Genomic DNA, 13,344 nt, shown 5'->3' with positions numbered 1-13,344 from the left:
CTTACACAGCAGCCCTTTTGTTCAGGAACTAGTGTCCACAGCCCCGTTTCCTTGGTTACCACAACTGTACCCACACGCCAGCCCACAGACACGTGCACAGCTTCACCTCAGTGACAAATGCCGTGGATAACTAAGGAAATGCTGCAAATACATTCTTTATGATTCACTAGGTACTTTTACTCATTTTTATCAGACACAGCTGAGATTGATGCGCTGCTGCCTGTCATGGCGGATTTTCTCACGCCCTAGCTGCCATGCTCACACTCACCCACCGATGTATGTCTGCTGAACTGATGTGACTGAAAGAGTTCATTCCTGCTGTGTGCAGGAGGGATTGGTTGGAAAGAATCTGTTGACTGATCTGAGATCTGTTAGTCAGAATGTGATTGTTTTAAACGTTTATGTTTGGCAGGAGGATTAAAGCGGCTCTATGATGCTATGTCTAGCTTTCTGAGCTTTGTTATAGTGTTGAATACTCATCAGACATGTGAGCGACACTGATTTTTATCACCTAAACACATGTTTGAGTTGTTCAGCACTATCTACGTTTGGTTTCCATGGCAACGGATCGGTTTTAGAGTCTTCTTTTACTTTAAAATTTTAGCGACGTACCAAGGGAGGGATTCAGTGATTCTTCATCTTCTCTAGGTTGTGCACGTTGACGAAGCCACACCCACTTTCACTGCTCAGTATAACTACTCCCAGCAGTTGACCAATCAGACGCAGCCGCAGGCAGGACATAGGGCGGAGCTTTCTCTGTTGCCGTGTTTCTGACAGAGGCTGATCTGAGAGGATCAATACAAAACGAATGAAGAGGATTGTGAAATATGCCGAATTATTTCTTGCTCTTCTGGACTTGCATATTAAAATAAATTAGACTGAAATGTGCAGAATCGAGCCACTTTAATTTAATTTGTCTATAGAATAATAAACTCAAAATGTATATTTAGGCCACATCCACAGACAATTTAGTTGTAATTAAAGTTTTCCATAAAGACTAAACCGTTTTAATGTGCGTCCACAAAAAGAAATACGCTAAGAATAGAGAATAAAACTGGAGCATGCCCATAAACTTGAATGGTGCAAACAAACATGTCTACTTGTTGCTGATGGTGGTGCTGGGAAGTTTCTGCAGCACAAGCGCAACACTGTAATCCTCCATTGTTGTAGCACATGACGGGGTTCGCACAGGCAGGTTAAGTACAAAATTGTTCAAATACTAAAAGCTTTTCTGCGTGGAAATTGGTCTTATTAACACTTTCTATAGACTTGTACATTTCTTCCCTGGAATCACGCTGGTGCCACTGACTGAATGCCAAGTACGGCTTAAAGACGCTTAAAGATTTGTACTCCGACACGCCAGCTTCCATCTACAGTCCAAAGACAGAGTAATTAGTCCTTCAAGATTCTCTTTGGTAGTGAGTGTGAGTAGTTGTTTCTCTGTGTGTTGGGCCTGTGATGGTGTCCAGTCCATCACATCCATCCTGCTTTTCACCTGCTAATCACTGGAATAAACCCCGCCTTCTCCACGACCCTGACATGGACCAAGAGGTATAGGAGATGGATGGATGGATGGATGAAACTAATTGTTTCTGTTGCCATGGAAACCAAACTTTGAGAGTGCTGGAAAACTCAAACATGTTAAGGTGATTTAAAAAAATGTCCGGCACCGATCATATGTCTAATAAGTATTTAACACCATAACACTGTAGAAAGCTCAGAAAACTAGAAATAGCATCATAGAGCCGCTTTAATGAGTAATTAAGAGGACTATAGAGGATGGATGGATGGATGGATGGGTGGATGGGTGGATGGACGGATAGATGTGTCCTGGGTAAATCTCTTTCCCAGGCATGGTTTATAGTATCAAACAATCGCGGTGATTCACAATAGACTGTGAGATTTCCACACTGGTCTACAACACATTTATCTCATGAAGTGGACTCCTGCAGTGCAGCTTTATTTCTTGAAAAAAAAAAGATTAAAAAGGAGTAAGGTTCTTTTGTTGTAAGGTTCCCTTGTGAAATATTTTAGCTGTATATTGAAACAGAAAAGACTTCCTGCATTGACTGCTTGGCTCATGTTTCTACACATCTGTAGGGCCGTGACCCGTCCAGTTCTCATCCTGCTGCCTGTGCTGGGTCTGACGTGGTTGTGTGGAGTGCTGGTCCATCTGTCTGTGGTGATTGCCTACATCTTCATCGCACTCAACTCTTTCCAAGTAAGTAAGACATACCATACAAGTCATACCACCACGGCTGCTGACATGTTTGAGCTATGAAAAGACTGTAAAATAACTTGCAAGGTTACATTTAGAAATGCAGAGAAGCTCTTATCTGCACGATGGGGGAGTTGTTTTATTTGAAGAGAAACAGCAAAAATTTGAGCCAGGTATGAAAATATTAGAAATATTTTTTGTCCTGTGGGTTCTTAAAGTCTCTAAAAACTCTCATCATTATAAACAGAGATGTCACACAAACTTCATCTGTTGGTTTTTGAGTTTTTGCTGTTTTTTTGGGGGTTTTTTTTTTGGGGGGGGGGGGGGGGGGGTGTTTGTTGTTGTTTTGCTAAAATTAATCAAGTAAAACTTGTGTTGGTGAAGAAAAAGAAACCTGAAAATTGTGAAAGAGCAACAAAATCATTTCCAGGTTTTGTGCATTTTCAAAAATGATGTTCATTTTGCATAAAGTCATTTTGTTCATTTACTTTCTGGTACTGTTTCAGACCATGGACATGTGTGTGTGTGTGTGTGTGTGTGTGTGTGTGTGTGTGTGTGTGTGTGTGTGTGTGTGTGTGTGTGTCCATACAGTGTCATTTTTATGCATCAATACCCAGTGTTGTCTGAGTTAACGCTTCACAAGAACTGATTCAAAGTTCAGTTCATACAGATCAACACCAAACCAGCTCAGATTCATGCTTGCTTAATTTGTTCATGTTGGTTTTTACCAGAGGTGTCCAACTCCGGTTCTCGAAGGCCACAATCCTGCAGGTTTTCCATGTATCCCTGCTCCAACACACCTGACCCAAACTCGTCAGTCACTGTGCAGAACTCTAAAGCCAGAACTGAAGTCAGGTTTGTTGGAGCAGGCATACATGGAAAGGACATTGCAGGACATTGGCCCTCGAGGACCAACGATGAAACACCCCTGGTTTATAAAAAGCATATCTACTCCTAGGATGACCAAACACAGACTCACTGTAACAGTGAGTAACAGAAGTTTAGGGACATGTACTGCATTTTAACAAGTAGGCCGACCAATAACAATCACTCAGAAGTGAGTGATGCAGTCAGGTGTGATATAATAAGTATCATGGACCATTCTCAGGTTTCCCCAAACAAGGTTTTTTTTCCATACACAGGTCTTTTCCTCATCATCAGATAAAATATTCATTTAACGACTTGTAAGCTTTTAATTCTGCCTCTGAGAAGTGTGACGGTCCGTTGACTAAGTAGATGTAAATTTTGTGGTAAGTTTATTTGTTATGCAATATCTCCATCAGTGGGTGGTTTTTGGGGGTTTGTAAACCATGATTTAGGTAAATCATTCCAGCCTTGAGCACCAACAAGCATGCAGTTTTTAAGATGTGTTCAGTCTGACCACATTAATGCTGAACTGGTTTGGGAAGTGTGAAGTCCGCTAGTGCCGTTCTTGATGAGAAACATTCATTCATTTTCTTAATGCCTGTTGTCACAAATTTGCAAGAAAACATTTGATATTTAATTTCCATCCATCCATTCATTCATCCACCCAGCTATCATCCATTCATCGTACATCCATCCATCCATCCATCCATCCATTCATCCACCCAGCTATCATCCATTCATCGTACATCCATCCATCCATCCATCCATCCATTCATCCACCCAACTATCATCCATTCATTGTACATCCATCGACTATTCATCCATCCATCCATCCAGCTATCCATCCATCCATTCATCCACCCAGCTATCATCCATTCATCGTACATCCATCATCTATCCATCTATTCATCCATCCATCCAACTATCATCCATTCATTGTCCATCCATCCATCCATCCATCCATTCATCCATCCATCCATCCATCCAATTATCATCCATTCACTGTCCATCCATCATCTATCCATCTATCCATCCATCCATCATTCATCCATCCAACTATCATCATTCATCGTCCATTATTCATCCATCCATCCATCCATCCATTCATCCATCCATCCATCTATCCATCCATCCATCCATCCATCTTCTATACTCCTCTTAATTCCTCTATAATTGTCATGCTTTCCTCCTCATCTGATGATAAAGTGTAGTTTGCTCCAGTCAAGCTGCTGCTTATGAATTATAATTAAGATCAAAGCCAAATGGTTCTCTTTATGTGGTCTTCCATGGTATAACTGAAAAGAAGCACAGGCCTTTACACACCTACTAGAAAACGTTCACATCAACGACGAAATTCCAATTTCGTAAGTTTTATTTTTTCAAACTGAGGTCAACTTTTTAAATATTTGCATCAGACGGATATATAATTGACCAATCAGGGAAGGAATGTTGACGTGTAGATCACCAGTTGGGAGCTATGCAGTTATTCATTCAGACTTTATACCATCATTGCCGAACAACTTTATTTTTCTTCTCTGCTTCTTAAAGCAAGCAGCTACCCGCTACAGCAGATCCTCCAACTGTCCCACAGACGTCCTAAAGTCCGTTCTGAATCGATAGCGGTCCGGTTTCAGATCCTCTCTTTTCTGGAACCGGAAGGACCCAGCGCCTATTTTCGTCTTTTCTTTTGCAGCATCAGCACACTGCTGTTGTGGCTTGATGTGGAATTCACCTTGCGAGTTTGTTTTACAATTTTCATAATTTATTTGCAATTTTGCATCATACTTGCTGTGTATAAACAGAAAAGTTGATCATTTACCTTTGAATTATTCACAATTTTCAAATCATTTATTTGCATCGGTCCCGGTGTGTAAAAGGCACGATCAAAAGAGAAACTAGAAAAACACTCGGAGAGTGCAAACCTCCACCAAGGCCTTTAAAAAGTTCCTGGTCATAAATCTGCTCAAACACATTCAAAATGACTAAGAATTCAAACATGCAATTAATACAATTCAAAATTCTGCATAGAACTCATTATACAGGACACAGGATGTTCAAGATGGGGTCTGTTACACTCACATATCTGTTCACACTGTACTGACAACATGATTGACAGCTACTGCCATGCCTTATGGTCTTGTCCACCTGTCCAGAGATTCTGGCTCCAGGTATGTAAAGATCTGTCAGACTGGTTTAAATGTAATATCCCTGCAAACCCCAAATTGTGCCTATTGAGTCACTTAGGTGAAAATAACATAGGGTTTAATTTAGCAAAACCAATCCTCAGCAGCCTGTGCATTGCAAAGAAAACTATCCTTGTGAACTGGAAAAGCAAACAGAATCTGTATATCCAGCAGTTTAGAAATCTGTTATTAGATTACATCAGCATGGAAATGATGTCTGCCTCCTCAAAGGATCAGTCAGTTGAATTTCACTCTCTCTGGTCTCCTGTGATCAACTCCATCACTTAGTGTAGGGGGGAGAGTGTGACCTCGTCCCGCTCGGGGCTGGGGACTGGCTGGGTGGCTCAGGTGGCTATGAGTCTGGGGTGGACCCCTGGGCGGGGATCTTGGCTGCTTCATTACTGGGGGGGCTAGGTTTCCAGACCTGGCGGGAGGCCTTGGGTTGATCAATGGTTGGAGTTGCCTTGCGGCGGTGGGGCGAGGTCGCTGGCGGGGGCTGGATCGGCGGGTATTGGCTCCGTGACGGGTGGCCGTGCCGCTGTGGGGTGGGCGGGGTGCGGGTCCTGGGCTCCGGTGCCCGGGGCTGTCCCCTGCTTCTCGGGGATGGGGGGTCGGCCCTGCCGTGGGGGAGTTGGGCTGACCTGGACTTGCCGCTGCAGCGGGGGCGGGTCCGTGCCCTGGTGCCCGGCAGAGGGACCCGGGCCCAAGATAGTTGAGGATGGGGGGTGCCTGTGTGGGGTGTGTATGGAGGAGTGTAGTGGTACATGAATGTATGGGGGGTTGGGGTGCGTGTATGTGGGAGTGTGTTGGGGCATGTAGGTGTGGGGGTGTAGGGGTGGGTACATATGAGGGAGTGTGGTGGTGTATATGTGGGGTGTGTATAGAGGATTGTAGTGGTACATGAAGGTATAGGGGGTGAGGGGTGTGTGTATGGGGGAGTGTGTGAGGGGTGTAGAAGGTGTGGGGTGGTTTATATGTGGGGGATTTATGGGGAGTGTAGTGGAGCATGAGTTTGTGGGGGGTAGGGTTGTGTGTAAGGGGGAGTGTGTTAGGGCATGTATGTGTAGGGGTGGAGGTTTGGGGGAGTGTGATAGTACATGATTGTGTGGGGGGTTGGGGGTGTGGATGAGGGAGTGGGTGGTGTGTGTGTGTGTGTGTGTGTGTGGGAGGGGGTAAGGGCTTGTGTGTGGGGAATCTGGTGTTAAATGCATGGGAGATAGGGGTGTATATATAGAGGAGTGTAGAGGTGCATGTGTATGAAGGTGTATAGGGGGGTGAAGGGTTATGATTAGGAAGGGGGTAGGACTTAAGTGAGAGAAGTGGGGAGTTGTGGTGGTTGGTTTTAGGGTAGGTAGAATGGGAAGGGGTGTTTTGTGATGGGCAGGGGGGTGAGTGGGATGTAGGGTTTTGGAGGTGGACTAAATTTTTGGTTCTGTATCTGTTAGAATGGGTGTGTATGTGTATAGATGTATGTGTGGGTCTGTAGATGTGTCTGTGTGTAGATGTGTGTGTATACCAGGCTGATGGTGAGGGGGTGTGAATGTGTTGGTGTGTAAAGGAGAGGGAATGCAATGTGTCTCTGGGCGGGGGCGTCTCCTGGGGGTGTGGGGGCGGTGGGCCCTTGGTCTGTCTCTCCTTCTGCCGCCCCCCCTCTTCCTTAACCCCCCCTTCCCCACACACACACACACACACTTTTGCATGTGGTTCGTTGGTGCCTTCTGGGGCCGGTGGCGGCTCTTTTGTTGGTGTTGCTGAGGGCCCTGGTTGTTGGGGCAGCTGGCCTTCGGGGGCCCCGGGAATGGGGGACGTGCCTCGTGCCGCAGGTGGCTCATCTTCTTCGCATCCCAGTTTTAATTACACTTAGTCAACATAACACAAAAAACACACACTGACAACATATGGACATATTTTGGGGGGCGGGCCATGCAGTGGGCGGTGGGCGGGGCTGCTTTGGTGGTCCCGCTCCCAACATGATGTGGTTACTTCTTCCCAATTTTAATTGCAAACAACACACACTTCACAATCATTCATAAGCTGGGAGGGAGGGGGTGACAATGGGGTCCTGCCACGCCCCTATTTCCATGGCTGTGCCGGAGGAGTTTGGGCGGGGGAGTGGTGCTGTTCAGGGGGCCTGGGTCTGGGCTGGCCTGGCGGGGGTGGGACTGCTGCTGGCCCTGGGTGGTGCTGGATCGGCTGTGTGTGTGAAGTGGTGGGGGGGCGTTGACAGGGGTGGGGGGTAGTTGTGGGGCCCTGATCGGGGCCCTCCTATCCCCTGCTCCCCCGGGGGTATCTCACAGGGGACACGTTGGGAAAGAAAGGTGAGGGCGTGCATGAGCCAATGGATGAAGTGGTGACTGAATGTTAGGGTAGAGGGGGGGTGGGGGGATCAGGGTGAAAGAATTTAGGAAAGTGGATGGCCGCTGGGATAGGAGGAAGGGGGGGTGTATGCAGATGGGTGGGGGTGCGTATGTGGGGTTATGTTGGTGATACGGGGGAGTGATGGGGTGGGTGTACAATGAGGACTGTGAATGTGGATAGAGGGGTGTAGGGAGGTATGTGTGTGTGTAGAGTGGGGTATGTGTGTATGGAAGAATGGGTGATTATAGAGGGAGCAGGGATGTGTGTGTGAGGGGGTGTGTGAGTATAAAGAACGGGGGTAGGAGAGTGTGAGTTTGAGCGTGTGTAAGAGAAGGGGTGGATAGGGTGTGCTTAAGGAGGAAGTGTGGATGTGTGTGTGTGTGTGTGTGTGTGTGTGTGTGTGTGTGTGTGTGCGCGCGCATGTGTGTGCGTGTGTGCGTATATGTATGTGTGCGTGTGTGTGCGTATATGTATGTGTGCGTGTGTGTGTGGGTGGGCGCGTGTGTGTGTGCGTGTGTGTGCGTGCATGGGGGAGGGTCTTGGTGCTCGGGGAGTGCTGGAACGTGGCGGTCTGGGGATCCCGGCCCCCTGTCGGTGTGGGCTGGGCCCTCTGCCTGCGGGGGTGGGGGGTTGCTTCTGGGCTCTTGGGGCCGTGGGGCCCGCGCTCTGTCTGCCCTGGGTGGCCGGTGCCCGGCGGGCCCGGTCCTCGCTGGTCCGGGCCTGCTGGGGCCTGTTCCCCCTGACTGCGGGGGGCTCTGGCTGGGACCCCCTTCTCTGCCGCCTCTTGGGTCGGTGCATGGCTGGCTCCGGGGTGGGGGGGTTGGGGTCTGCGCCTGGGGGTGGCTGCCGATGGCTCGGGTCTCGGGGGTCCTCCTGGCGTGCCTCTTGCCTTTGTGTGGGAAGGGTCACACTGGCATGATCACCTTTTCCGGAACACGTTCCACTCTGCATGTTCTGCATGTGACACAGTCACCGAGTCGTCTGCAGTTTTATTCACTAACAGCAGCTAGTTTTCTCATTTCTGTTTGTTTCTCATTTATATTTCACTTTTTAGATTCATAGTTTAGTTACTATGATCTAAAGTATGTGTATGTATATGTGTTCATACTGGCGAGTGCGTATATGTCTGTACATATGTATGTGTGTGTGTGTGTGCATAGAGGTGTGTGTATATGTATATATGTGTTTATGTATATATATATATGTATATATATGTGTATACATATGTATGTATATGTATATATGTATGTGTATGTATACGTGTGTATGTGTGTGTATATGTATGTGTGTGTGTGTGTGTATGTGTGTGTATGTATACATCTGTAGGTTGTTTTTTTCTTTTTGGGTTCTTTTTTAGTTTTTTTTTTCTCTCCCTTCCCTCTCCCTTTATCTCTTTCACTTTTCTTATAGGTGTTTTTTCTCCATTCTCTTTCTGTCTTTCGTCTGTCCTCTCTGGTCCAGCAGTACAAACTCTACAATTCAAACAATAATACAAAATAAATATAGAAATAAAATAAAAATTCAGAAAGTCAAGGGGATCATCATACCATCATTCTGCTTGCCTAAATGCTGGACAAGACAAAAAAAAAAAAAGAAATCGTGAATGCTGAACTCTGGACTGCCCTCTAGTGGATGTATGGCCTGGCAACTATGCCAGTAAAATTGAACATTGACTTTTGAAGACTGATCTTTAGGACAGTTCTAAAATCACACATAAATAAAAGGCTTATTATCATGAAAAAAAAAAAAAAAAAAAAAAAAAAAGTTCCTGAATCCAAACGGTGATTCGGATCACCACCAAAATGAAATCAGTTCTTCCTTTGCATGTTCCCAACAACTCGTGAAAATTTCATAAAAGTCCGTCCATAACTTTTTGAGTTATCTTGAACACAGACATAAATGCCAGTAAAAACATAACATCCGTGGTGGAGATGAATGAATGTGTTTCCCATGTCAACCTCAGTTTGGAATTATTATTTCCATGTAAACTCAAAGCAGAATAATTGTGAATTATTTAATTTTCTTTAATTCCAATTTTCCAAATAAAAAACTATCATATGACTGGGGTCAATGTTTTCATGGCCTGTCTGCTTCTGATCATGTACACTTGGAACCATGGCTCATATCAAAACTGTTCCTACTATCTAACATGCTGTAACTCATCTGGTGTCTCTTCTATGTGTTGCTTTTATTTGAAACTCTTTGTTAATTTTAAACTGTTAAAAAAAAAAAAGAACTCACTTGTGAATCCATGTGCAAAAACTTAGTATGTCTGCTGTGTACTGTGTGTTGTATAGAGTCACATGCAAGGTTCCTCAAGGGGATTGACAGTGAAGTTGTGGATGAAAAGTTTGGGTTTGTGTTGTTGTCCCAATGCAGTTGCATTAAGAAGATATTTGTGTTCGTGACTGTTTGGTGGCTTATGCTTTAGGATGCATGTTAATGCATGCAGATAGGAGTTTTTGTGTGAGATTGGGTGACTTTGCTTCAACCTCGGCCCCCTTGAATTGTGGCGTGCCACAAGGATCAATCCTTGGTCCGCTCCTTTTTTCATTGTATCTGTTGCCGCTGGGGTCTATTCTCCGAAGGCTTGGTGTGTCTTTTCATCTTTATGCTGATGATAGCCAAATTGACATTCCCCTCAAACGTCAAGAAAGCTTCAGTGCCACTGAACTCTTAAAGTGCACTGATGAAATTAAAATTTGGATGTCAACAAATTTTTTGCATTTTAATGATAAAAAAACAGAGGTTCTTCTTCTTGGACCTAGCAGTGTTGGTGATGCTGTCTCAGTTAACCTTGGATCCTTGTCACAGTTTGTTAAGCCTACTGTCTGCAATCTTGGTGTGAAAATGGATCAGGAACTTAAATTGGACAAACAAATTAGTGCTGTGGTGAAAGCAAGTTTTTTCCACCTGAGACAGCTTGCAAAAATAAGGTCCTCACTCTCACGACATGATTTTGAAATTTTGATCCATGCTTTTGTAACCACACGGCTTGATTATTGTAACGCCCTGTACTGTGGGATCAGTCAGTCCTCTCTCGCACGGCTGCAGCTGGTGCAGAACGCTGCAGCGCGTCTTTTAACTGGATCTCGAAAGTCTGACCATGTTTTACCAATTTTGTCTTCCCTTCACTGGCTCCCTGTCCGTTACAGAATTGATTTTAAGATTCTTTTATTTGTTTTTAAATGCCTGAACGGTCTGGCCCCTCGCTACCTGTCAGACCTGCTGGTGAGGTATTCCCCTACACGCTCTCTGAGGTCCACAGATCAACTTCTGCTTGTGGTTCCTAAGACGAAGCGTAAACTGAGAGGTGACCGAGCTTTTTCTGTTATTGGTCCCAAGTTGTGGAATAAGCTGCCCCTGTACATTAGACAGGCTGAATCGCTTCTTGTTTTTAAGTCTTGTCTGAAGACTCATTTTTTCTCTTTGGCGTTTTACTAATTTAAAGGGTTGTTTTACTATTAACAATGTGCTGATGCCCCAATTATGATGTAAATATGTATGTTTTATTGTTTCTTCTGTACAGCACTTTGGTCAACTTTGTTGTTTTTAACGGTGCTTTATAAATAAACTGGATTGGATTGGATTAATGCATGAAAAGAACAGGAAAAAAGAACATTTTAGCAGATTTGTTTACAACAGTTTCACAACCACTTTCACTTCTCCTGGGATTTCTAAAAGAATCCTTATAGAGAACATATTTATCTTCTTGTTACATTTATAATGATGACTGTGTACTGTGTGCACCTGTGTGTGTTTGGATGTGTGTAGGTGTGTGTTTGGATGTGTGTAGGTGTGTGTGTGTGTGTGTGTGTGTGTGTGTGTGTGTGTGTGTGTGTGGGAGGCGGCAGCCAGTGCTTTGAACGACAGGTCATACCAAATCTACCTCCAACTCTCCTCCCCAGATAACGTAACACTCATTTCCTTTCTCTCACACAGTTCCTTTACTTCGCAGTTTTCCAAACACTGTCGCTTTTTTCTTCTACCTTTCTGTAATTCTCTGTCTGTGTTTATCCTTCCTTACCCCTCCCACTCCTCGTTGCCCTTCCAGGGTCTTTAATTTATCAAATTGAGCTAGCCCCTGGGTGACCCCCAAAGAGCTGCTAGTTAATTTAGATTTACTGCCAGTGTCCAGTTAAGGCCAGATAAAACTACAGTAGGAGTTCTTCCTCATGAAGGTAGGAGGATGACGCTGAGCTAGCCCATCTCCTTCTTACAAAAAAAGGAAGAAATAACTTCATCCTTGTTTCATTTACAATCTCATAAGGACCAAGCTTGCAGGGAGTTTTAAGAAGCAGGTGGGACCATAACTAAGAGCTACTCGCATAAAGGAGCAGATTTTCTCCAACTAAAACCTTAAAGAAAACACTAAACTTCTCTCCGCTAATGGAAGAACCTTGCCACTCAAAAATCCCATACATGCCCTCTTCAAAGAACTTTAAGAATCCATGTAAAGATCGTGTTCAGCGCACATTTTAGATCATAATCGTTCACTTCCAGTCAGCACAATCAGTTCTTTAACAAATCAGCTTGCTGCATGGAAAGTTCTGACATAGAAACCAAAAGTTTAGCTTAATGATTTCAGAACTGCACTACAACCCACGTTTACCCATTCAAACACACAGCAGCACTTCCAAGCAATTATCCATGGAAGAGTTTTACACTTTGCGTTGCGAGACGTAGAGCTCTGCTAGGGCTTTTGGCCTCCCCCCACCACCAACACCACCACCCCATTACATTTTTAAATCAGATATTCTTGCTATAACTACAAGATGAACTGCATTATATTCTATATTCTTCCATTTTTTCAGCTTGCTATATGTACTACATCCAAACAGCTGCAGCTGAAACTGAAACACCACCATGTGAAGATTAAGAAAACTGGCTCTATGGAAAAAAAAATTTTTCCCACAAACAGATCATTTGTTTAGGTATACAACAAATAATCTGCAGATGTAAAATCAAACAAAGGAAACCCTAAAAAAAGTATTCTGCATTTGATATTTTCTTGATTAAAAAGTGAAATTTGATTCAACGCATGACCGTCCTCTGCACGGTTGACAGCTACTCTCAATATCATATGTAAGATGGAGTTAAAGACTGTTTCTACAACCATTGACCCCTTGATTCAGACCAAATTATGCACAAAAAGCGTCATGAAAATGGTGTTGCAACATAAAAATCACTGGTGTGAAATTTCAACAGTATGGAACTCATTCTCTGAACCTGAAAAAGACAAAAACACATAAAAGTCAGTTGCATCATGTCTGAACAAGTTCATAAAAAGCAGCGACAGATTAACGGTGTGTTCAGACCAAACGCGTTCTGAGCGTTAAAAATGCTCGACGCTGGTCACTAAACTGCCACTTATGTGTCCAACGCCCAAAGCGCTCCCAATGCTCCTGCCGCTTATCAGGAGCGAGCGGCAAACGCAGCGGAAAAAGGGAGGAAAGGCGGAGCTATCCTATCCGGTCAGTCTGAATGATGGCAGATTCAGTAGAGAGATGGCATGGTTTTATTTAATAAATAAAGCTAGAGAACGTTGTCGTAGGGCATCGATAGTCACTGTTAATGCAACAAGAGCCACACTCAGCAGAGAGCCCCCCCCAAACAAAACGTAGCGTATCCTGCTACGTTGCCAAATCGGTGACATTCAGCTTTTTAGCAAGGAATGGTTGATTGGTTGACGCGGCTTTTGCCAAGCGGCAAAAGTTC

The 13,344-nt window shown here is 44.5% G+C and overlaps 1 protein-coding gene across 1 annotated transcript in view; it reads left to right on the top strand.

The window, feature by feature from the left end:
- Nucleotides 1-13,344, top strand: part of adgrd2 (adhesion G protein-coupled receptor D2) — a gene marked incomplete at both ends in the record, with an annotated part of 66,569 nt that overhangs the window by 44,463 nt on the left and 8,762 nt on the right. The window contains one exon of the mRNA XM_079251734.1: nucleotides 2,101-2,221. Coding sequence (XP_079107860.1) covers nucleotides 2,101-2,221 — 121 coding nt within the window. The remainder of the gene's footprint in view (nucleotides 1-2,100; nucleotides 2,222-13,344) is intronic.

The sequence above is a fragment of the Telmatherina bonti genome (assembly GCF_933228915.1).
Source record: "Telmatherina bonti genome assembly, chromosome: 13".
NCBI lineage: Eukaryota > Metazoa > Chordata > Actinopteri > Atheriniformes > Telmatherinidae > Telmatherina > Telmatherina bonti.
Note: the sequence above shows the minus strand (reverse complement) of the source record. Positions and strands in the feature narration are given on the sequence as shown.